General features: G+C 42.3%; 1 protein-coding gene across 1 annotated transcript in view; it reads right to left on the bottom strand.

Annotated features, from left to right (window-relative positions):
• The window catches only part of cacna2d2a (calcium channel, voltage-dependent, alpha 2/delta subunit 2a), a 170,699-nt gene that overhangs the window by 138,743 nt on the left and 5,148 nt on the right, over positions 1-26,808 (bottom strand). The window contains exon 2 of the mRNA XM_069678964.1: positions 26,109-26,190. Within this exon, the coding sequence (XP_069535065.1) occupies positions 26,109-26,190 (82 nt within the window). The remainder of the gene's footprint in view (positions 1-26,108; positions 26,191-26,808) is intronic.

Below are 26,808 nucleotides of genomic sequence, written 5' to 3'. Positions count from 1 at the left end.
TTAGCTGATCTTTCAGATCAACATGTAGAGATGTTTTTCTGCGGTGAACACAGACTCAGAAACTCTACGCGTTGGCTTTGAAGCAGCTCCCGGATGTTTATCAGAGATAATATTTTGCGAGAGCTGGATTTGAGTATAACATATCACTTGGTAAGTTGGTTTTTATGCACGACTCTGCAGACCCATACCTGAGTGACAGTCGCTATGACAGCCATTTTGTTCTGGCCCACTTATCTCTGCCTTACCACAGGCAGAACAGAGCAGAGGGGGAGGAATAGAAAAGACAATTTAAACTCACAGAGCAGATTACATTTCAAACCTCCCAGACTGAATATTTAACCCTCTTGCCTCTTGATAAGCGATAGGGGGATTTTCACTGACTCAGGAACTCAATTTAACCTCCCCTCTGAGAGACGAGGCCGCCCAAACGTCCTATAGGCTTGCCCTTGGTTATGGCCGGACCCCCGGCTCCCTCCTCCCCCGCTGACAGACGCTAACAGTGTCTGTCTGCTGGGCCTGATAGAGAGCAGCTCCATGCTAAGTCATTACACACGGAGCGCAGCCTAATTACACACAGACAGCCCCCCATGTCACCTGCCAACAGGGTCACTGCTCTTAGAAGTGACGGCATTAAGGGAACAGCTACACAAACCCCGGCTGAGAGATAAGGGACGGAGGGGACGTCTTTGGCGTGCCGTGTGCGCGCCTTTATGTGGGTGGGGGTGCACCCTCAACAACCTTCCATATCTCCCCCCGCTGAGACACTTCGGCTCCATGCTTGTTCTCTCCGTCCAAACAGCCGGGCTCTGCAGCACGTCTCGCAGCACTAACAGGTTTGCGACAACACACTAAACTGGACAAGCTCTCAGTGGAAGGAAGATAGTTCTCCATATTGAACATCACAGGGACGCTTTTACAGCATGCCAATTCCTGCCAAACTGGCTGTTTCCATGGAAACGTAGCACTTAATGACCGATAACAGAGAACGACCTGGAAAAAAAAGACAGAGAGAGAGAGAGAGAGTGGAGAGCGAGACAGAGAAAAAGAAAGACACTGACAGAGAGAGATGGAGAGAGGAAGACGGAGATCGTGTGGAACAAAAGAAGCAATTTAGTATCGGAGGACAGCGTGAAGCCTGATTATGTCGTCAGTGTAAATGATCATTAATTTCCCTCTGTCCAGCTGGGCCAGATTAATGCCTACCCATTCTGCAGTGCAGAAAGAGAGCTGGGGCTTAACCATTTCACTGGGCACCCCCGCAACAGCAGCCACGGCCTTAATAAAATACTGAGCTCGGACCACACCAACACACGGAGAAGGATTTTTATAAAGCAGTAGATCGGATTAAAATAGAAAAAATTATAAGCATCTATTTATTTCAACAGCTGATTCCCTAATCCTACAGACCTGTGGTCAATTATTTGAACCCCTTAATTAAGCACTTAACTGACGATTTACTTAAACCACAAACTGCTTTAATTCAATGTCGATGATGATTTACCAGAAGATGGACTCATTTTAAAATAAGAACAATACATATTAAACATCTAGTAGTGTCTCTGTTTTCTATTGGAAGGATTGGTCTATTATTTCTCCAACCAGTGGACAAAAAGCACCACAAACTACAACCACAGGAAGGAACTCAACAGGAAGGAGGTCTGTGCAGCGTTTGATCTGTATGGAAGCTTTTGGTTGCTTTCTGTGCGTTCAGTTTAATGAAAAACTTATTTCGCCTCCTGTTCAGAATGATCCAAACATCAAAATTAGTTTCTCTCACAGTGTAGGGATTAGAAAAACATCTATGTGAATCTTATTATGTTTCATGTATTCAGCTCAACCATAAGACCCTTCTTTATGCCTCTCATTCCCATAATGGCTTCCTCTAATCTTTCTATAATCTACCTTTACGAGCAGGAATCAATTTATGTAACAGCAGACAGAGGAGATGATATTAGGCTGTTTCTCCCAGAGACACTCTGATGAAGTTCATGAGGTTTCACTTAAACCCTACAGGGACATCAGGTCATGACGGGGAGGCTGCAAGCTTGGAGGGTAACATCGCAGCTTTAGTTTAGTCATACAGAAATATTCCTTCCCAGCAGCAGGTTTTATAACTTTGATCCAAAAAATATGTTATTTGTAAAAAAAAATCTTTTAAAAAACACCAAACTACGCTGGAGTAAGAACAAATTATCTGTATGACTTAGCTTGCTACTTGTCTGTGTTTGGCATATGGACATGTAGCCATTGCTTTGCGACTTCCTTTATTTAAAAAAAATTAATGAGTGGGATATTTACTGACGTTTTTTTTTTGTTTTTTTCCATCATGTGCTTGTGTTTAACACAAACCGCACTTCAGGCATCTAATAAAAAACAAAAAAAAACACTTAAAAAACCCATTACCTTCCATACGAGGAAACAGGAAGTGCAAAATTATAGTTCATTTTCTCGTTTTAGGACTCATGCCTGCAGCACTCTATGGCGAGCCAACTATTTCTGATAAATGCCTTATATTTTTACTACACTTGCCTGTTTCTATATAACATTCAAATATTTTAAGGTCCATCAAATAAAGTGCTCTTACTGGTTGATCAAAGTAGTTGAGGCTGGTTTGTCCGAGGCTTTAACCTTTATAGCTGCAGCTAAATATTTGACACAACAGGACAGTTGTGTGCAACATACGTCAAACTCTCCAGGTCAGAATTACATTTCCTGTGTGATCACAAATCATTCAAAGTAAACTCACAGCCAATGTGCCGTTAATGTCTCCCAGCAGAGCTCAGGCACCAGTTTCCACATAACTGGGTCTGATCGCTCCCATCAGAACCCGCACGCTGTTTGGCTGCTGAAAGCCCACAATTTCACTCCTCTGTGCGCGCTGATCTGATTATTCATAAGGCAAGCAATTATACATCCATTAAACCTGCAAATACAAAAAAACAGGATCAACTAAAGTGGCACATGGATCAGGTTCATTATTGAAAGCATCCACAACCTCTGCGAGACAAAACACGTGCCAAAATCATGGCTGACTGACAACCAATTAAAACCCAGAGACGCTTAGGTACTGAACACCTGAAGACAGAATGGCCGGGAACAAAAGGGGAGATCTAAGAGGTTTGCAACAGCTTCAGTGATGAACACATTGTTTCCATAATAAATGTGTGTCTCCAAAAACACAGTTCAATAGCTAAAGCAGAAAAACAACCAACTAAAACACAAAATCCAGAACAGTGTTTGAACACATCAGTGTTGAATGCACTGCAGACATGTACACTTCATTAAATGACCACAATCTACATAATTATTATTAAAACTACAATCTGACCATTTCTAATTATACTTTCAGGCCCATTAAAGTCATTCAAAACTATAATCTACAGGTATCATTAGAACTTACAAATGTACTTAATGTAGCAATACATTAAATCTGTCGTTGGTGCACTTAGTTTAACATACTTGGCATTATTAGCTGCAACATACAGTATAAATAATTGCCTCAAACTAGCAGAGCCATGTTGAACAAAGCTAAAAAAAAGACAGCAAAATAAACAAATGCAGTGAGCTAATGCTTTTATCCCAGCAGATGTCTCATTAGCTTCCATCCACCAATTTCCAAACCTAATAAAACCAAGCAACTAAAGTAAGTTTGTTCATGCTAAAATGGGTAGCTAAATTTAGCAGCCATTAATACACTGTGGTGACCTGTCCAATTAAAGTCTGTGTGTATGACCTCATACTTATTTATATTTGTTGCATTATTTGGCATATTGAGCTGCAGCCTGGAGCTGTAGATTTAAGCAATATCCACGGGCGATATCGCATGACAGGGAGCGATGTTTCAGCCTCGTGCCGACGACTGAATCACAGCCGTGCTGATATTCAGTATAACATCACAACCTCGAGTGTGATATTGCTTTTATACAACAGTTAAAGAAGCGGCAAATAGAAGTAAACAGTAACAATCAACAACATTATTTTTTGCTCAACTAGTTCCACAACTTATCTGAAACTTGTCTTTTGTTGCCAAGCAACCCAAACATTCTCCTGCACTCTGTGTCTACAGGTTACCACAGAGCAGCTACTTTATATGATGTGCTGTACATTTATCTGTAGGTATTAATTTATTAATCAGTGAAATAAGTGTCTGTTGTGTGATTCAGCTTGATTAATGTAGACACACACGGTCTGCTGCAATGTTAATTAACAGTATTCAGAGCAACTGGCACAGAGCGAAAGGTCCCAGTGATCTTGCACTCTATCAGCACTCATGCCTCTTGTCCAATGAGATTGCATGCTTGGAACTAACTGTTGTAGATATTAAAAATAAAAATGAAAAAATAGTCTTCCCTAATCTTCTTTTAATGAAACAAAGTGTATATTAAATTATGTCGTGATCATATTTTGCTTCCTTCAAACACAATATGTTTCCTCCACTACTTCCCCATGTGACAGCTTGAACTGATTGTAACTGATTACAGCGTGCGTGCATTCTCCTGTTGGGTGTCTACCTGTTTTATGAAGTGTGTAATTGAGCTCTCTATGGCTTAACTTTAAACGGGTAATGATGATCTCCTCCTTCCCGCCTGTACCCCACGGTCTGCCAGTGACAACACGCGTTTGTGTTTTGTAGAGCAGTCTTCCTGTTTCACTGTCTGTCCCAGACTTTTTGCATATAAATGAGCCCTTACTTTAGCTTTACTTAGCGGACCTTGTAAATCCATTTGCATTGCATTCCGCACTCACATGCATCAGCATATAGGCTTAAAAAACAGGAGAATTCATGAAAAATGAAAAAGAAATCATAAAGAATAGAGCACCAAAAAAGGTTGTTATTGGAGGTTCTTTATGAATATTTATGAACAAACCAGCATTGATCATTCATTGTGATTCTGCAAGTTATCCGTAGAACCTTAAAAAACATGAGGAACAAATAAGGAACTCAAAGTCCTTGTAAAGAGAACAGACATGAGACAGAACATCTCACGCTCTTACTCTCATTTGTTAACGCAAAAAAAACTCTGAGACAACAATGCTTGCCATATTTTTTTTGTCAAAAGAAACTTAATTTTTGATGGAAGTCAGTTTAAAACAACAAATTCACCGCGGCAGAGAGACGGCTTCAATCCCCCAAAGTTGTGTGGAATAAACGAAGACAACATTCAAGAAAGAGCTGTCAATCAGCATTTTACAAAGTGTGTGACTGTGCAACAATCAATGCCTTGAACACACAGGCTGCTCTTTGAAAAGCTCTACAAACACACTATTTTAAAAAGAGAGAGAGAGATCAATGCAGGGACTTGTTTGCTATGTTATCATACAACACACACGCTGGATCCTAACTGCTGCTTTCTACTTGTAAAAAACAAACAGGAACACGTTTAACACAACCTCTCTGAACCGAGGCTGAGACCCGGAGTAATGAGCGTGTGGCTCTAAAATCTCCGTCGCGCCTGCACGCTCTTTTATTCCACAATAAGACACTGCTGTTATATTCAATCCATCAGAATATCTTCAACTAAACCAACAGCTTCTCGGGAGAATCACAAGGGACTGTAAATTGTTCTGCAAATTCCCGATATCTAAATAATCCACAGGTTGCCAAAGCTTCCTCCGGTCCCTCGCGGAAGATAATCGAGGCCATTTACATAAAATAACAGCGCCAGAGTAACTTACATAAACCTGCACTTATTTTGAAAACGAGGCCCACACAAATAAATACCCTGACAGAACATTCATCATAGCGTGTTTCATAAAGGAAAGTGTCATAAAGAAGGAGATTGTGGTAGAAAGTACGACTGTATATTGGATGCTGGATGCTCTCTCACCCCTGTAGCGTAGCGCAGAGCTGCGGCGACACACCGATGATGAAAGATGTCCCTGTTTCATCATTTCTGTCTCATATGTGTGCCTCAGTGTTTGTGTATGTCAGAAGTATTTGAGTTGGAGGGACTGTGAACCAGCCTGACTGATGGCTGAAAAGAATGATCCTCTTTAGAGCCAGAAAGTTTACGCTTTGGTGCATAAATTTGCAAAGCTACAGTACAAAGGAAAACGTTTCATAAAATTCTTATTCTTCAAGCTGTAAGATTCAATTTCCACTTTGGTGAGTCTGCACTGTGGGCTTATTATGTCTGAGAGAAAAGCTAGACACAGGAGTCCGACCATGGCTCTTATACCTGAGTTGCAGAGTTTCTCCTCACATATTAGATCACTTCTCCCACATTGCAGGATAATGGGAAGCAGAATGTGGCCGTTTAAACACAATGAAGACTGAGGTAATATCAAGCAGCCTCCTGGTTTAATTGGTCTCCTGTTCCAGGCTGATTTGCATTTAAAAACATTTTAGCTAGTGCATAAAACAACCAAGAAGAAATAATGAAAAGTGTGTTCACGCTTTCCAACATGTTCCTAAAACATAAGCAATCAATTGTAAATTTAAGCTAATTGTGGTTTTATGGAAATATTCAGCACAGCAGTAACCTCAATGCAGTTAAAGCAACCATGCAAAAATACATTAATAACCTATACATTGGTTGAACAATATTAGGGACAGACAGGGCCTAGATTTATCAGTATCTGCAAGTTTGTTTTTTTTAAGGTTTTTTTTTTGGCCTTTTAGGGCCTGTGTCCACTTACAGCGTTTCTTTTGCACTGGAATCGTGTCCTAGTATTAGCAGCAGCTCTACACTGATTGATTTTGATTGGTCGGTAAGGGAGAGGTGACACTGGCAAGTGCGGCGGTGTTCCAAAAGTTGAACTATTTTCAACCGAGAGCGCTGTAAGTGCAGCGAAAGAAAAACTAGCTGACGAAGAGGCCGTTTTAGCGCTGAGGACGCTGAGCGATGAAAACTCTGTTAGTGGACACAGGCCCTTATGCCTTTAAGAGAGAGGAGAGTGGATAGTGTCAGAAACAGAAGAAGAGATAGCGGGGATGACACACGGCAATGGGCCAAGGGTGGGAGTCGAACCCTGGGCCGTCGTATCGAGGACTGTAGCCTCCGTACATGGGCTGCCATTTAAACCGTTGAGCTAAACAGATGCCCCAGGTATCTGCATATGTTTTGCGAGTTGCGCCTTTATGGCTTTTTTTTTTTTTTCAGAATATTTAATACAAAAACAATGTTTGGGGTGATTTAGAACTTATGTGATCACATAGCTGCAACTCTTTTTGGGGCGGCTGTGGTTCAGTGGTAGACTCGGTCAACTCTCAATCGGAAGGTTGGGGGTTCAATCCCTGAACGCTACAGTCCACATCTCGAAGTGTCCTTGGGCAAGATACTGAACCCCAAGTTGCTTCCAAAGGCAAAGCCATCAGTGTTATTTACTGAAGGCATTTGTCAAGTAAATTTGCATGATCATATTGGTGCAAAATTGGCGAACAACACACTTTGAAAAGGTCTTGTTTCATTCCATTTGAAATATTCCCCATATTGGTAGCCATATCGGTAATTGTGTGTTTTCTCTCTAAACTTAATATCGACAGCAGTCTCAAAAACCCAAAGCTATTTTCTGTAAGCCGTCAGGAAGAGCTGTGTAACTAACAGTTCTGTTTCTTCCTGTTATTTTGACAACATTTCTCTTAAAGGTGGAATTCCCCTCCTCAATCAGCTGCTGAACGCCTCAAGCAGAACTGAACCCTTAACAGTTGCTACATTCATTTATTGGTGCATGGTGCTTTCCCAATTATAGGCAGCAATAAAAAGTGTACTGTTGTCCTGTATTTTTATCATATCACAGGACTGACTCTTTGCCTAGTAAACAAGACGCACTAGAGGATTTATATAACAAGACTTTTTATGATATTAAGGTTTTGACTAATATAAGGGTAAACACTATAGAAGCTCATATTTAATTTTCTATATTTTTGTGTATTTTGTGTGCTTCTTATTGTTCAGCATTCAGCTTGTGTTTTGCAATAGTTGCATTTGGATTCAACCTGCAAGTAAGTGCACAAAAACCAGTGGTAATGAAAGTTAAAATTGGATTTGAATTGGATTCCTAATGGGCTGAAAGACACGCAGGTCCACACATTATTCCAAACAACAAGTAAAAAGTGATGCATTTATTCCGTACCTCTGCGGTGAGAGTTATATTAAAGTACGTCGGATACACAGAGAGAGAAGTGCACAGTTGACCTCAGCCTTGGCTCACACAGAGGCTGTAGAGTTGAGTCACACAGAGAGAGCTGTGACTAAAAGCTGCTAATTTGAGTGGAGCAGGCCACTAGATGCAGAGATACTCTAAATGTGTTAGACGCATGCCTTTTCAGACAATAGTCAACCATATCTTCGTGGCGTAAGAGCCATAGAGAAGCAAGTGACTAAGTGCCGGTTTGAAAATAGACGTGTGAGGCCGTGGTTATAAAAAGGTAAAAAAGGGCAGCTGAGTGTGGTCCATAGAGTCTGTGTGCATGTCTGTGTGTCATGAGCGTGTGCACTGGTTTGTTGGTAAGGTGCAGAGAGGAGTCCCAACACAAGGTTTCACAACTCCACATATTTAACAGTGAATTTAACATTACAGACCCTGGAGGCCCTGCAGGGATTATTTACATCATTGGCAGATGAGACCGTTCCCAACCCCCAAAACATACAAACACACTCCAGAGCCACCTTCACTGCCAAAAGCTTGCACAAAACACAGCACAGTAGCGAGGAAAAACAGGTCTCTTTACATACTGTATGCCTCCTTCCTTATGATTATGCTGTAACTGAACCTTTCTCATACACACACATACACCTAAGCTCCACACACGCACACACACACACCTCTCTACGCTCTTGTATCCCTGCGTTCGTATTACATTATGAGGCTCAATCAGTCCTGGATGGACTATTTATCCTCCTCATTTGATGCTAAATCCTTTACTATACAAACAGCTTTATCCCTTTTTTTCCCCCGCTCTGAAGACCAGTAACGTCATCTCTATCTGGAGCAGCAACAAACAAACAAACACGCACACACACACAATGTACAAATTCACCTCCATCAGTTCAGCTGAGTGCAGCTGAATAATTCATGCGAGGGAAAATTTACAACAAGCCTTCATTATGGGCAGAGACAAATGTTCGTTTCGGTAAGGGGCACGAACTACGGGACAGGTCTTAACTAAAATGCCACATTACCATTTTATTGACATGGAGAAATAAATTACAGAAGAAATCAGTCAGAAATTAACTGTGCGCGGCTGTAATGGCTTTCTGCAGGACTAAAAACAGCACAAAAGCCCATAACTGATGACATATACAGTACACAGGACACAGCGAGAGAGGCAGGTCGTGCCCTCGTTCTCATATCTGGATGCTCTTCATATTTTAAATGATGGTTAGTAATGACCCATTAGTGCAAAATCATTAGTTAATTTTTAATTTTACGAGCTAAAAATGGACTCTTATTTATTCCCAACATGATGATAGAGACACTGTGTCATTAACTCAATCACTTGAGCGATTAAGTGCAAAGCTATGCCGCTTCTTATATTTATGGGTTATTGGCAGCCATATTCTTTACACAGTAGAAAAAGATTATGACTCATTTATAAATACTGTCGCTCCAAGTGTGCTCTAAAGAGGCTGGATATATATGTGAGAGATTTGGGAAAGTAAGACCTAACCTCGATCTACTCTAGTTTAGTATTTACAGTATATATTCATACTTTGGTACATATATTTCTACACATTTATCACCTCATCCATACGTTGCAATTATGCAACTACTTTTTTCATGTGCAATGTTTACACTGCAGTATTTCACTTAATCACATCAATATGCTACACACCATGTGTTTTAAAAACGGATCCATCTGTCAGTAAGTGACATGTCAGATTCATGTAATAAGCGCTACCGCGAGGAGTCATAGGGTAGTGACGCTATGAGGCAAAATCGCAGGGAAATTCGTTCCAAATATTTATTAATTAAAGATATAATTTGAAGATCTCAGTTTTGTTCTCTTTGGCGGCACCTATGGCGTTAACAATAATTGTGGGAGCACACTTCCCAGATATCCAGACAGTGTTGCATGTGTGACGTCCACGGTTGGCTCCGGTTGTAACTCTCGATTTTCCTCGCTGACGGTCGTTCTCCTTTTTAGACAGTTTGCCTTCATCTGAGCATCAAATTACTTTTTCTTATTATTATTACTTTTTTTCGAAGTTGTATCTGTAGTCATCGATCTTGTCTTTGTTTGTTCAGCCATAGTAGATTATTGTTTACTCGCAACACTTGCAGAGAAAGAAAAAGCAGCCGCTTAGCTCCGCCTACCCTCTCTGGCAGACCAACCACTGCTGGGTGATGGAAAACGCGTCACTGACTGGGCGCCACTTGTGATTTTTTCTGCTAAAGTCGCACCAATCTATAATACTGCAAATGCAAAGGCTTTCATCAGTGGGCCAAAGGCTCAATTAGCATTGTGTTACCTCATTAGGCGATAGATAGTGACTTAACAGACGTTTATTTACATGAAAATCTTTGAGAATATTACTTTAGAATATCTTATCTTATCTAACAGTCCTCCTGACAATTGTATATGGATATAAAGTTTAAAAATGTCTGTCTTTTAAACCTGAGGCCCACTTACAACAAACACATGAAGACACGAACATGATTTGATTTTGATAAAAGAATAGAAATAAATTATTTGCTGTATTTCTTTGTCCTGTACTGGCTTTGCTTTGTGAGGGTTAAAAGGACATTTCTCATTTCATCTCCACTTTTAGTTCAGTGTCTCTGTATTGTGCATGCTGGCTCACTGTCACACTGTCATGGCTTACTGAGACACTTGAAAAGAACTGACTGTTCCTATTATTACAAATCAAAGTGTCTGCTGTGGAAATAGGCTCCACTGAGCAAATCCAGGACTCCTTGTCCATGTTGGCTTAAAAGTTGTGTTTGAAAATAAAAAGTTGTTCTTATAAAGTTTGAAATCTCAGACAAATTAACGGGCTTTGGACAGTGGATCTCCTGAGTAATACTTAACACGTATGAAGCCAAAGTACTTCGTAGAACTGGCTGTGCAACGATCAGTGTGCAGCCATGTATATTCTCAAAATAAGTTGCTGATATAGTTAAGAGCACAGGAATAAGCGAGCAAGTTTGACTTGAGTTGAGATTGCTTCATGAACTGCTGTAAGGAGCTAATGCTCTCAGTCAGCAAGACAACAGCCAAAGTACTGGCCTGGCTTTCCAGATAAATTGGTCGATGCTGGGGGTGCCCGTTTAGCTCAGAGGTTAAAGGGCACGCCCCACGTACAAAGGCAGTGTTAATCTCTGAGGAAAAATGTTCATCAATGACCTTTCTTCCACGACGAAGTTGAGAGCTAAAAATAGATCGTTGATAATAAAAACTCTGACGACAGGTATGTTTTGTTTTCGTTAATGTGACAGGACTAAAATGTGTTCACAGAAAAAGGGGCGTTTTATTGTGACGCTTCTTCCGCACTAAAAGGAGCGATCACCCACTCTGCTTCAGTCAGTTTCAATGAGAAGCGATGATGAATAAAATAATACGCTTTAACGGTAAATACCAACACTGCTGCTGCTGCTGCATACAGAGAGGAATGTGCAGCATGTGTTACTGTAACTGCACGGCTTCGTTCTTTGGCTTTACATGTGTACGGTTACGTTCTAGAAGTTTCCGGACACATAGGACCTCAGCTGAGGATCTCTATTACCCGTGGAGCACGTTGTCAGGAAGCATTTCATATAAAGGACGGATGAAAGGACTTCACAGCAGACTGAACGTGTATCAGGCTAATTGAATTAGTTTAAAGAGAGAAAACACTAAATGTAATGACTTAAATGTGATGCCTTTTAATGACTAAGCTGGACTTAAATGTTTTGAGTTGTCGTCGACTAAAACTATAAAGGGTAAAAATGACTAAAATGTGACTAAAAGTAAGAAGCATTTTTGTCTTAAGACTAAGACTAACTCTAAAATAGCTGCCAGAATTACCACTGCACATAAGTTACTAGGTTGGCCTCGGACCCTTGGCCTTTTGCTGCATGTCATCCCACTCTCTCTTCCCACATTTCCCACTCTATCCACCATCCTTTAAAGGCAAAGGCCAAAAAATAAACTGATGGAAGCTTGAAGCAAGGGCCAATGAAAATCTGCTTAAAATGGATAGAATCCAGATCTGACTCACCAACAAGCATTAACCTAATATCAGCCTCGACTGTTATATCCAAACAACCTGTAAATAGTAGTATTGCATTTTTAGAGTGCACTATTGGTCAGTCTCACTTGAAGAGGTCTACACTGCTCGAGTGCCCTTCTACTTCAGTCTGTGCTTGTAGCACCTCCTTTAGGCCGGAAGGAGTTATGTAACAGCATTTCACCCATTATGTTTTCTTTTGTTTGGTTCTGTCTTGACAAGACGTGAAAAAGCAGCACGTGGGCGAGCATTTGAAAAGCAACATATTACAGACAAATTAAAACATCTATGAACGAGGCATCCATCAAAAATTAGGTGAGGCTTATTTTAAGAGCAAACAGTCTTTCCACTTGATTAAAGTAGTTTTATCTCAGAGCTGTTTGTGTGTCAGTGATACGAGCGCCCCTGTGTGAGTGTGCTCTCACACAATACTGTAAATACAAGGGCAGAGATGCATACAGCGTGTGGGTGTATTTGTATTAACAATGGTCCTATACACTGTTAAATTTAACCGTCATAGACTCGTGAAGTGGATGCAAAATAAGCATGAGAAAGGACTTCCTACTATAGCACTTACAGCAGAGTGCGTGTGCGTGTGGGTGCAGGTAACGCAGTAGGATGAGCTAAGGTCTCGCTGGATTACTGAACAACCTCTAGAGGAGACACAAAGAGGCCGTCAGGGGGAGGAGAGGCCACATTAATGAAATATGAATGTGTTTACTGAATGGCTGTCATGGCAGCCTCCCGATGGCCGTGGGATATTAAAAATACACGGTGCAGCTGATGGCTTCACCCACGCTGCAGCGACCCCAGCCATCTTCAGACCGCGCTCTAATCAGCAGACAACTCATCGCAATCACAATCACCCGCAGAAATTATCATCATCGCGCTCTTCATCACCATTTCCATCCTCGCGTGTTCATCTACATTATCGCGTTCATCATGCAACAGAATCACGCGGCTGCAGGAAATTGAAGTCGGCCAGATCAATAAATACAATAGAAAATTAAATTAGCTGCCAAGATGAGGTGAAAATGAGTGTTTGGAGGCAACGCGATCCAGTCAAAACAATCAAGAACACACGTGCAAACGATGCGGAGAGGACACTGCTTCCTGTTATGGATTTAAAAGTGAGTTAGAAAAGGTGAGGCGCATACGCTTTGAAGTGTGTACCTGAGTGTGTCCCTGTGTGTGTGTGTGCGTGACCATGACATCATTTCTGCAGTCTAATCAAGGAGAAAAGGAGCCGGCTTTCCAAGAGGGCTGTAATGGAAACACAATTGACCTGCTTTAATAAGAAAAACATGATACCTCTACTTCGCCCACACTTTCACAGAGACACAGAACACCTTCACCTGCGACGACACGCAGCCCAACCACCTGCAAACAGATCCCAATGTATCGCTGCTCTTTTGAAGTTTTATCTCCTCTCGGTGAAGGATGGCGATTCGGTGCGTGGCAAAACTCCATCTGTTCATTTCAATATGAATGGGGCATGTAAGTTTGGTGCTGCTGGAGCGGCAGAGATGTGAAATTGCGGATGGCGTGCAGAGCGGCCCCGACACGCGGGGTTAATTCAAACCCCCTTTGATGTCTGCCTGTGTGTGAAATGAGCTGGTGGTCCGGAGTTCACACAAACACACTCCAGCAGCACACACGTTCAAGGTTGCGCGCGCGCGTATGCACGTGGTGCCATCGCGCCAGAAAGACTCAAGAGACCACTCGAGCAGACTGACGCTGAGGAAATACCTCGGCTCATATAACGTTCTGTAAAGCTCCAAAACAGCAATGAAAGCTCAACTTGCCTGTGTCAGTGAGTCTTAAATCCATCGCTCTCTTCTGGATTTCACTCCTGAGCATCCCCAAACATTCACTCACATGCCATCCACATCCACACGACAAAGGGAGCTAAGCTGCCTGTAGGCAAAAACAGACTGCTGGCTTACGCACACAATACCTATGTAAAGCAGATACTGCTGCTGTACAGCAATAACAGACAGAATGGAATGTAAGAAACATGTCTGAGTGAGTCTTATAGTCAGTAACCTTCATCAAATCTTTGTACACACACTTTAATATATAACTTTAATACTCCCCAAAGGTCCATGCCCTTAAATATAACACCTATACAGTCACTAGTGTGATTATACATCTATTATAATACCATGGTAATAATGCAGAAGGCTTGAATTCAATGAGGCCGACTGTGTTACTTACAGCTACATGCTAAGTGAGAGTAATTACAATGTTGATGCTAATTTAAATATATAACAGCAATAATGGAACACTTCATCTAAACTGGCGACAGAAAAAAGTAAACAAGAAGTCAGCGTGAACGCCAGAATTATTAATATACAAACTGTGTGCGTGGACTTCAGTTCACTGGGCAAACTGTTGAGACAGAAGTCCGGCCAATGAGACGGAGCCAGCCAACGCTTCCATGAATATAAACAACGAGCTTATGTAAGCGTTAATCATTGATTTGATTTTGTGGACTAAAACCTTTAAAGCTGTTTTAAACTACTACAAAAATAACACAAAAGGCAGCATTATTAAGAAAATGCAGTTTGATATATCAGCGATAATCAGTTTTAGTTCGAGGAATCAAATCTAATATTGGCTCGGGGGATTGTTGTTTTTCATTATCTTTCAATTTGACTGTGAAATACAGGGAGGTAATGATGTTCTCTCGGTCTTTAATCAGGAAAATGTGTGAAGGTTGAGTTTCAGGCCTTTTACTACATCCTGCTTTAAGCGTCATGATATCTTATACCAGCTGTATGAGCTGTACGTTTTGATGGTCAAAATCTCACAGAAGAAACAAAAGGTGTCCTTGCTCGTACATTTATGCATTCATGTTCAATGTTACTTATAAATGTGACATTTCTATAGAGCGTAAAATATGTTTAAGGGAACCCTGCTTTCTGCTCGGATGGCTGTATGTTCACTAACAGTATTTGTTCCCAGTCTGTGAGGAGGGGCTTTGGGAGCGCAGTTGCTGTTCAAACCACATGACTGGGACGTGGAGTTCTGAGGTCCTGCCTGTGGTTAGGTTTAGAAAACAACAGCACTTTGTTTAAGGAAGATCACAGTTTCTGTGATCACATCCTGTTTTCTACGAGCCACTTTTCACTTCTTTATAAGTGGACGTATTTTAGCTCTGCAATCAGTTTGTTTCGTTTTAAAAATTGTATACATATTTTAATTTAATACATTTTTGGAGCCTCTCCTTCCTCCGCAAAACAAACAAGCCATTTTGCCATTCTTGACTGCCACGATTGGCTGACAGTATTTGGAGTGACCACATGGCCCCTTCCGCACACGTGCAATCCCATGTGGGGGAGCGGCCGCACTGCACCGTCACTCCAAAGTTGTAGAAAACATGGCCGCTCTAGGATCGGTTATTCGGCCTCATATGTACGAGCCAGAATCGCCACGAGGTATCGGAACGGTAATAATGACTTGACTACAAGCTAGAGCAAGAAGGCAGCCTGAGGTGAATGACGGCGATTGACAATTGGTAGATTTCAGTTATAGCAAAGTTCTACGTAGAACCCTGCAGCTGTTCTGAACGGGGCATTCAGAGGCGACCTTTTTAAAAATGTCATTCTGGAAAAACACGGAATTATGCAGTTTTCACTTTTTCACTGTGAACAATAAAAATGTGAAACCCATGCAATATATGAGAATATCCATCCAAAGGATAGGGCCCCTTTAAGATTTTTTGGGCGTTTTGCCTTCATTAGATGGGACAGCTGAAGAGAAACAGGAAACATGGGCAGGAGAGAGTGGGGGATGACATGGCACAAAATGACCAGCAATCTGGGCATTGAACCTGCAATCAGTGCTTCGAGGACTGCAGCCTCTCTACATGGGGAGCACACGCCTAAAAACTACCACGTATATTGAAGCATCATGTTTTACAGTATGAATATTGTGTTAAAAGGCACGTCTTCATTTTGTTGATTAAACTGTAATTCAGAAAGCAACACATTTTTCTCTTCACGTTTTTGCTCTAGAATAATAGTGATATATAAATATCTTTTGATGTACAGTATGGGTGAACTGTATGTATGTCATGCACATGCGTGAGTATATGTGTAACGCTGCAATTGTAGTGGCGGAGCACAAATCCCATCAAACAACGGAGCCCTGGGAAAAGGGCCAGAGGCAGAGATGAGAGTGAGTCCAGTTCGTAGCCAAAGAAGGGGGTGGATAGATTGTGGAGGGAGGGAGGGAGGGAGGGAAGGGGGGGGCTTCTCTTCCAGATTTTGCGGAAAAAGAGAGCAAGCCACAAGACAGTACGGTGTGCGGAATTATAAAGATGTAGGTAGTGCTTGTGAAGAACCCTCTGAGATGGCAGCAGAGAGTCCTTCCTGCCTACAAGATCAAAAATTTAAACGCTTTTTCTGGGTATTCCACAGCGGTTCAGGCATTTGAGAACCACCCACTGCTGAGGCAAGCCAATTAAACTTATTCAGAACTGTGACCAATCAATCACAGACTAGTGCAGGTGGAGGAGGAAGAGAAGAAGAGGAGGACAAAACCTCGGAGACTTCGACGCACAGCCAGCCTCTCTCACATGCGCACGCATTAGAAAAAAAACAAATACATTTTATTCACAATGGAAAAGAAACGTCACACCTACCACTTCACACACAGAGAAGCACTCCCCCTGCAGTGGAATGAATAAAGCACTTCACACCTGGAATTTTCTAGGGCATCACGCCACTCCACATTACCACAGCAACCCACTCAGGAAACTGTACCCAGCTCTTTCTCTCTGTCAGGCGCAGATACTACCAAAGACAGGTCAGGCGCTCGCTGAAACATCAAACAGAAGACAGCTGAAAATTACACAAGCATGCGCACACACGCTCTGCAAATAATAGCGTGCGCAGAGACGGAGCCGAGGAGAAAAGAACTGCAGCGTAGGCAAAATAAAGCATCTTCCTCTGACAGGGCTGGAGCTTTAGCAGACCTCTAATCCTATTTTGACACATAATGCTATATTGTCTTCCTTTAAAACAAGTGCAAGGCCTTCTTTTCTCCATCCGAAAAAGCCACGAGGAGCATGAATGCATCCGCTTTTTGTTTTCCTTGAATTCATCAAGCAACAATTAGTTACGCAAACACAGTCCCCGAATGTGCCACAGTAAATGTCAGTGAGATTAAGACACTCCGACCATCTCGGTTTGTTCTGGGCTGACACTTTAGGGCCCGTTTCCCCCCCCCAGTGGGCCTTTCACAGCTCCATCCTGGTAATTCACTGTAATGGAATCAACAAGCACATGCAAAGTGATGTACCGTGAGATGTTTTAAATGTGTCCAGAGAAGACGTAAAAACCCTGCAGCATGGCACAAATGTGCGCTATGTCTTAAGAGCCTGCGTTAGTGCTTTTAATTCAGATGGCTGTACTTCTGTAATTCACAGTTAAAACCAAGAGAAACGCTTTGTTTAAAGGAAGAGATATCTGCTGCCGGTTTCAGCATACAATATTGATAAGCTAAGTTATTACCTAATGAATAGAATCATACTAACATCAAGTATTGCTTTAAAACACGTCTTTTGCAAATGTTCAGCACGGAAAAAACTTTGACATGCTGGGTAAAATATCAGCAGCGATTACATTTAGTAAATAAAAAAAGAACAGCAGGAGATGGACCCAGAGAAAAAGCACCGACACTATTTAATCTAGTTCTAGTTTTTCTTAACTGTCACATTTTTATTGCACAGCTTTTTCAAGTAATTCCTTCTAACACCGACCCGGGGATATCTGCATGCAGGGCTGCACTCTGCAGATATATGTATTTTCATTTATATAAACACCGCCAAGCAGTGCCAGGCCATCAAGCCGGGGAGCTGAGGAATCCTTGTAACCTTCCCCGGTGTCAGAAAACCAATAAAGAGGCAGAAAAATGAAAACAGTGTGTTTGTGTGCCCTTCTGTTCTCCTGTCAGCCCAGGGGGAGTGTGGGAGGCTGGGAGTAATGGTGCTGACCAGTTCTAAGGCCGCTAAACGCTCAGATTGCTACTGGTTTTTATGTGCCTCTAATGTCCCATAGTTGTGTGTTTTATTTTGTTTTTGTTTGGGGTAAATACACAGTAAATGCTGGAGATGGCAAACAAACAGAGAAATGTGGGGTACAAACAAAGTGAAAAGCCGTTTGCTAGCAGACCATGTCTAAGCTTGCATGACCCCGATGTGTAACCCAGAGGAGCCCTGTCTCATGGGAATGGCTGTGGATGACTCTGAGTGGGAAAGTAGCCAGGTTTTACAACTGAGCAGCACCGTGAGGACACACAAGTGGATAGATATAAGCCGCTAAACAAGGCTGCACAATGTATCTCTGATTGTGTTGTGTGTCACATTTAGACAGGCTTGGGGAGTAACGGAATTAGAATACAAAAAAAGGCGACTATTCTGCTACAGTTAGATAAAAAAGAGGAAATTAGATACCAGATACATTTATCAAAAATGCAGGATTACAATTTTAAAATGAAGACGATATGATAGCAAAGATGCTCTATAACGTCTGGAGTCTCATTTCTAGACTGTCCGTCTGACCGTCTCTGATAATACGCACCTGCGCGCACACGTTACGTCTCACAACACCGCTCCTCAAAGTTGCCATCAACAGTCTACGGCTGCCATGGCCTGTTGTAGAAGAGATGCTTTCACTGGGTGGAAATGGGAGCAACATCGCAGTACAGTGCAAGTTATGAATTCCCGCTGTTATTATCCAAGGACTCGACATCTAATTTAAAGGAATATTTACAGGTAAGACCAACCGCTAACGTTAGCTGCACAGAATTACAGTTAAAAAATGTTAGCTAACCTGTCGCCTTCTACTTCTACTACTGAAAAATAGTTTGTGACTCCGGTGATGGTGTGGGTAAAAACACAAGTCGAGACTGGAATAAGTTTATGGCAGTTCACTTGAAGTTTGAATTAGTAGTGTGAAGTAATGTGAATAGCATACTTAAACACAACACAACCTCCTCCTGGGCTCTTCGTCACCAGAAGCTCACTCTCGCTCTCTTGTGCGAGAACACGCCCACCTCACCAAGCTAACACCGACAGCATCATGGTTACCTTTGCGCTAGCTGGTTAGCTTGTCCTACCCGGTTTGAGGCACCTGCCTGTCCAACAGAAAGAAGGCCCACTCTGCATCGCTCTTTCGCCATGCTCGCCGCTCTGAATGGGGCACAGTTGCTAATTTGAACCACTCCCACACTCACCTGCATTTAGAGTAGGTATTTAAACCTCAGCGTGAATACATTTCCTGAGCAGTAAAACATCTTCTCATATTACTCATTTCGCTCAGTGTTTTGGCTTCTGATAAGCCTTCAAATGCATTAATCTATTACTCAAACTGCACTTCCTGGATTGTATTTCATCGGCCCACGAGTACCTGAAACAACACGCCCCCACCGATGCAGCTCCTTGCCCTGAACTAGCACATCGCTGTTTTAGATCAAAACGCCCACATGGCACAGAGTGTTAAAGACTGTCAAGCACTGAAAGCTGGCGTCAAATGTCTGGTCACATTCACAATCCTGTTTACTTCATCATTGACAAAACAGGTAGGAATTTAGATGATCTTTAATTATTCTGTGGCTGCTTATACACATGGGTGAAAACAACTTGTAAAGGGGCAACAACAGTGGGTTTGCAGCAAACACTATATTCAGGCTCAAAGACTATAGTTATAAGTTAGGTAGAGATGAACGGCAGAGGCAAGTGTTGGATTCCCTGAGTCAGAACATGAGAATGCATCATAGTCTGATCCAGAGAGTTTCTATACCAGCAGACAGGACTGTTCAAGGTTTGCTGCTGTTGTACAAAAGATCCACTAAAAGAGCAGTAACTATTTACTCATTCATTCTCACATTAAATACCTCAATAAGAAGAAAGCGTGGTGTGTATTGATGCGTGTTACACAATGACTGAAGGACACTTAAGACAAGCCGGCAAAGAGAAACCTGAAGCCAGAGAGTAAACTATCTATCCTGCAGAAATAGCCTGTGATGTTTCACACAGCCAGATAACAAGCTGCTGTTGTGTAAGGTCCAGGCCAGAAGATGGAGGAGACGGGGAGGGGAGGGGAGGGAGAGCTGAGAGAGGAGGCCTGAGCACCCTCTCCCTCTCTCCTTTAAAGGTAACTGCTCATTGAGGGAGGAGGGACATCCAACACTTCCTGTAAACTGTCTGCGGGCGTAAGGAGCCATTAAATCAAGAAACAAATGGCACTGATCGGGCCGCACATCATCGTCAGCTGATGGATAAGCACAAGGAGACAGAGGGAGAGGATGAGAGAGTGGGGTGGAGCTGACATCAGCTTTACAAACTGAGGAAGGGGGGGTTGTGTGGAGTGAGAGCAGGGGTGACGTCTAGTATAGCGCTGGGCATTTGAGACAGATTATTGGAATTTTCTGTAGTCAGCGATAGTGAGTAAATCCACCAGTGCACTTTTATAGAGATATCTGTTTGTCGGGGTGGGCTGTCGTGGCCTTGAGTAACCTCCTTCTCTGGGAAAGCAGGAAGAAGGTTTGGAGAAGTAGGAGACACGTTTGGAACATGTTCAGCCGGCATCCAACATCTCCCTTAAGTCATAAAAAACATACCTCTGCAGATCAAATAGATCTAGAGGCTCCAGCATGTTAACCACAAAATAGAAGACCTCCCGTGTGCGCACACACACACACTCGCACAGGCGTGAGCACGCACACGCACGCTGGAGGCAGGAAAGTCTGTGCTGAACTGAGATAAACCTGCAGCCAGCATGTGGTCAGAGGGACCACAGATGTTGACCGGACGGTACAAAGGGCTGAGAAAGTGAAGGGAAGAGAGCAAGAAACTTAAAAAAAAAGTTTAAGCTCATACGAAAACTCGATTAATCCCACACCCATTAATTTTAACTCCTCCTCTCCGCCCCGCTGCCACGTGTTACATATTGATCTGGGCGTGCGTCGTTCTCAGGTTTCCAGTAATCAAGAGCGGCAAAGCGGCGTGGAGCGAGACAGACACATCCTCAGTGTTGTGAGGAGGAGCAGTTCAGGAGCAGTCATGTGCACCAGACTAAATTATTCATGCTGATTAGACTCTTCCTATTAAAATGAATTTGAGAGACTTCAGCATATGTTGTACGGCAATTTAAGAGACCGGCTAAATCGAAGCCTGAAATTGAAGTGACTTAATGTGCATGTTTGTATAAGGCAGCGCTGGAAAGTACATTTACTCAAGTACTGTACTTAAATACAAGTTTGAAGTACTCAATTTCTCACACTTTATACTTCTACTCGACTGCACTGCACAGGGAAGTAGTGCTTTTTCTTTGATGACATTTACATACTATTATTTACAGATGAAGATTTAACATCAAACGGCCATTTGATAAACTTGTAAAATACAATGTAGCCTATTGTTCAGTATTAAAGCAGCACGCTTTTGGCTTCTTACAAAAGAGAGGGAATAAATTGGAACTCATGTTTCGAATGTCTATTCTAGGTCATTCCACCAAAAATAAACGTCCCCATCAGAAGTCTCAGGTGAACAGTTCAAGGCCCAAAGAGGTTAAATCGTGCAAAAAATGAATACAAAATGTATTTTCCTTTTTCTCTCCAACCCAATGAGATTAATCATCTCATGACCCTTCAGATTTATCTTGATAACCCCCAGCAGGGGCCTGACTCAAAGGTTGGTAACCACTATTATAACTCGCCAACAGTCAGAGAAAAGTAGCTACATAACATGATGCTCCTTATATATCAATGCATCAGGGTCAACAATCTAATGTCGTATTTAATATCAGTCCACATTCTGCTGCCGAATTGATAATACCAATTACTTTAGCTTAAAAGCTATCTGTAATTGTCAGATAATTGTTGTTATGGTTGACACTGATGGCTGCAGAGTGAGCCTCAGTCAGCGTTTGGAACTTGACTGACCGGCATCACAACCGTATGATATCATAATACATGTGTTAGTATCATGGATCTTGTCATGTGGATAATTGGCATGCTAGAAGGCTAACATATCTACTCTGACAGTATTTTGCTAGCAGTACATTATAGAGCAAGCAAGCAAAGGTTAGCCAGCTAGCTGTAACTTAGCTAACCTGCATCTGGTGTTGGTTGCTAATACAGTAATATGCAATCTGCAAGCTAGCCAATGTAGCAGCCAGATTATGGATCATGGAGTCTGGATGAATTAGCTTATCTAATCAAGACGGTATTTTGTCATGCTAGCAATCAAGCTAACATAACCTAACAAAACCACCAAAGGTACCCCCATGAATCAAATGCCCAGCTGATGTTGACCCTTGACCCCTGGATGTCTGTCACAGTCATATTTGGCATACACGGCTTCACTAAACAAACATGTTGTGCTTTGTGGGGGTCTGCCGGATATCATTCAATCGTTGTTAGCTTGTATCGCCCTGTAGGGGGGCGAAGTGCTCAGGCGCATTCAAAACATCACATCCTTTGGACTTTTCCAGTTTGTCCACCTGATGTATGAATATGTAACATGTGATATCATCTATCTGTACCTTTGATAACCATCAGATCCCTGTAATGTCAGTACGTGGGTGTAGGAGCACTGTTCATGTGTGCCTATTAGACTGTTCTGAAGAAGCCTGAGGAAGTGGAAACAATGCCAGTGTCCACCGCTGCCTCCCATCACCACATACTGTAACACATCAAACACACAGCACACAGAATAACACAGGATAATGAGGAGGATACGGACTAAAAACAGCATCCGTCTGCTCACATTTGAATTTACCAATTCCTGTCCTTCCCTTCTATCATTTCATCCATCTTAAGTAGTTTGACTCTAAATATACACACAAAACCGCCTGAACATCCATCTCAATTGTCAAGCCATTCTTCATCCTTTCTCTCCCTCAACCCCCCCCCTCCTCCGCTCTAAAAGCCGCCCACTCTCCTTGTCTATCCACGCTCCACACTCTTCCATTCGAAACTTCCAACTCCTCCGATACATCACTCACCCTCTATCTTCCTCTCACTCCCCCGCAGAAGAAAGTGCATCTTGACCAAACCTGGGCAGAATATATTACAATGTGATTTTAAACATTTAAATAACTTGACTTTTATTGTTTTGGAGCAACTTGAAACTGCGTCGTTTCTTATGTCGACCAATTCAAAACATGTTCAGCTATTTCCGTGCCGCCCCGTCTTGGCCTTTCTCTCTCTTTCTGCCGCTACCTCGCTTGTCAGAGAAAATAAACTCTCAACCAGGAGGAAGTGCACAACCCACATTATATTCAACTTCCTTCCATGTCTCTTCCCATGTAAGACAAACTCAAAAATAATTTGCACACACTTTACATTTTTTTTGTCTGTGAGAATAAACTACGCATGAAAAGGAAGGGAGTGCAGAGGGAGGCAATCTTGTTACCAGCCGGCATAGCCCTGGGAAGATTTCTATCAGACACACGTATAGAGAGAGGCATCCATTTAGAAAATGGCTTTTCTAGGCATGCTGGGCCATTTAGCACACCCTGTGACGACTCCTGTTTGGGGCCATGATAAATGTTCTTTCACACCCACCCAGCGCACACCGTCAGGCCAGCACAAACACAGCCATGTGGGCGCCCTACACAAGCCTTAACTGGGATGGATGTAATATTATTAGAGGGACTGGCTTGATTGGTTTTGGCAGACGGAGGAAACTTGAAGCAGAAATGTGTTTAAATCCACAGAACTTAGAAGATATAATCATAGATTTTCATTTAAATAAATGTCTGTTAAGTCTCTATCTATCGCCGAACGAGCTAACACAATGGTGATTGAGCCTATGGCCCACTGATGAAAGCCTTTACATTTGCAGTATATAGTATTATTACAGACTGGGTGTCTGTGGCGACATTCGCGGAAAAAAAATCACAAGCGGCGCCCAGTTAGTGACGCGTTTTCCATCAGCCAGCAGTGGTTGGTCTGCCAGAGAGGGTAGGCGGAGCTAAGCGGCTGCTTTTCCGGTCTCTGCGAGTGTTGCGAGTAAACAGTAATCTACTATGGCTGAACAAACAAAGAAAAGATGGATGACTACAGATACAACTTCACAAATAAGTGAAAATCCAAAGAAAAAGAAACAAATTGGACGCTCAGATGAAGGCAAACAGTCTAAAAAGGAAAGCGACCGTCAGCGAGGAAAATCAAGAGTTACAACCGTAACAAAGTGAGCCAACCGTGGATGTCTGGTTACCGCAATTACCTTTTATCGCCATAAGGTGCCGCCAAATAGAACGAAACTGAGAACTTCAAGATAACAACTTTAAAGCTGAGCACCTAACGTCCTGTCAGCGTCACAGCTCAACTGTAGTTCTCAGTAAGCTCAGGATTATTCAGTTATATACGTCCAAGTTTTACCACAACCACTAGAGAGAAACCAGAACTAATTCAAACTCTACATGCAGCACATCCCTCTAAAAACTATATCAATGAAACAATTACACATTTAATCCATAAAGCAACTAAAAAGAATTCATCAGCAGCTCCTTCTTTTTTAGCAATAATGCCAAAACGTTCCCGGCCCCAGCCTCTCGTTTGTGAGGATTTGCTCCTTTTCTTTGTCTTACGCGATAATAAAGTCAATATCTTTTGGTTGTGGACTGTTGGTCACACAAAACAGGCAATTTAATGGCAGCAGCCTGGCCTAGGAAAATACGAAATGACATTTCTACTGTTTTCTGACATTTTATGGGCCAATGTTGGAATCAGTCCATCAGGGAAATTATCAGCAGATGAGTCTGCATTTACAATGTGTTGCATCACATATTCAGTTAAAAGACAGGAGACGTGTGACCTTGTGGTGAAAACAACGCCCTAGCTTTGGTGTTTCAATGTAAATTTTTGAGATTATTCTTCTTATTTGGCTTTTAAACCGTTTTAGAATCCATTTGGATTACCTGAAAAAGGCATCATCACCGAGCTAAGAGCGGGATTGTTCTTCACAGTTTGTGTAATGACGACATTTTCACCTTGAAAACACATTGTCATTATTTTAAAAGTCTGCTGCCGGTTGGAAATCTACATCACTCAATGGGAATACTGAAAAACATTTGCACAACCTGGGAAGGTAAATATTTTGACGAGTAAACACTATCTGTTATGTTTTGTTTACACTGGATGAGAGCTGAAAATCAGCATCGCTCTATTATGCAGTCTGAGTGTCTGCCTAATATCCTCTAATGGTCATTAACCTTTAAACCAGCACCATCCCTGTCAACTCACTTCCTCCTCTCTGGGATCCAACAACGTCACCACCGAACCAACAGCAATCACACAAACCACGGTTACTGCTAGCATTAAAGCCGCCACAGGCACCACACCGGCTGGATGAATCACACTCACCCATACAGCAATAATGAAGCATTTATCTCAGGGTGCATTACAAACCCTGGAAGCACGGTGAACATGCGCACATGGCAGATATATGATGAAAAAGTGTCAATCACACTCTGCTCACCCATCTGCTCTGACACAAGACAGACACGTGTTACACACAGCCTCATGCAGGGAAAACGACCGACAGCATGTTGTGCTACATGCGTCCGTCTACACAGGTTGTTTGATGTTAAAACTTTTGATTCTTATAGGAGTAAAATAGTCTTTAATTTGCTGAAATCATGTTGCTTTTCCCAGTCCATCTTCACTGTAAAATGTGATTTCCCAAAGGTCAGTGCAGATGTATCAGGAGTGAGGTTAAGCTCCAGGAAATTCTTGGAAAAAGAGGATTTACACTGACATAAAGTCCAAAGTTAAATTGTTTTCAGAGAACTGCTAAACCTGAATATCTTTTTTAGCAATGCTCATACGAACTCATTGCCTCTGTGACTAACACACAAACACACTCACCCAGTGAAATCTCAACGTTTTAATAATGCAGGAAATACGGCCGAGTCACATGCGAGCGTGACGTCAACTTACCGATCTCATCTGCTGAGTCCCGGTGACGTGCTGCAGAACCTTTTCCAGCTCCTTCTCGATGCGTCCCGCCCAGTGAATCATTCTGGAAAATAAAAGGTAGACATCATCAATCAGCATGACTCAACATCATCACCTGAACGTGCCATTAGAGCAGTGCGTTTCTGTCACGTGAGTGGATGTGTTTGTAACACTGTGACAAAGAGAATCTCTGCCCATCTTTGTGTATCTCTCTTTGTGTTATCAAGCTGCCAACCCCACTTTTCTGATGCCTATCTGGAAGTATCCCTCTCCTAATGTCTGGGTTAGCCATCAGCAACTTCTCTCCCCATCACATCCTGCATATATCTGGTCGGCCCTGGCAGGACTGGCGGTGAACGTGCCTGCCTTGGCTCGGCCGGGATCAGCGGCTCTGCAATAAAACTGCTCAGGTCTGACAGAAATGCACCCTAAGCAGGGGCTGATCTCCGCTAGCCGGAGCCAAGTTTGGAATTAAGAGATCAAACGGCTCGAGCTCATCACTCCTATATCTCTCAGCAAGCAACAAATGACTTAATGGATCAAGATTTGCACTAGATCATTTTAAAGCAGCAGCAGGAGCTAACCTGCCAACCTGGATACACACTGAACGATTCACGTCCATGCATGTCCAATAAGAAAATCTCACTCGGGGAAAAAAAAAAAAACTTTTACGAAATCTGAT

This window comes from Semicossyphus pulcher, unplaced genomic scaffold, assembly GCF_022749685.1.
Source record: "Semicossyphus pulcher isolate SPU_LCO1_2020_fin unplaced genomic scaffold, fSemPul1.0.p SCAF_3, whole genome shotgun sequence".
In the NCBI taxonomy this organism is placed as follows: Eukaryota; Metazoa; Chordata; class Actinopteri; order Labriformes; family Labridae; genus Semicossyphus; species Semicossyphus pulcher.
Note: the sequence above shows the minus strand (reverse complement) of the source record. Positions and strands in the feature narration are given on the sequence as shown.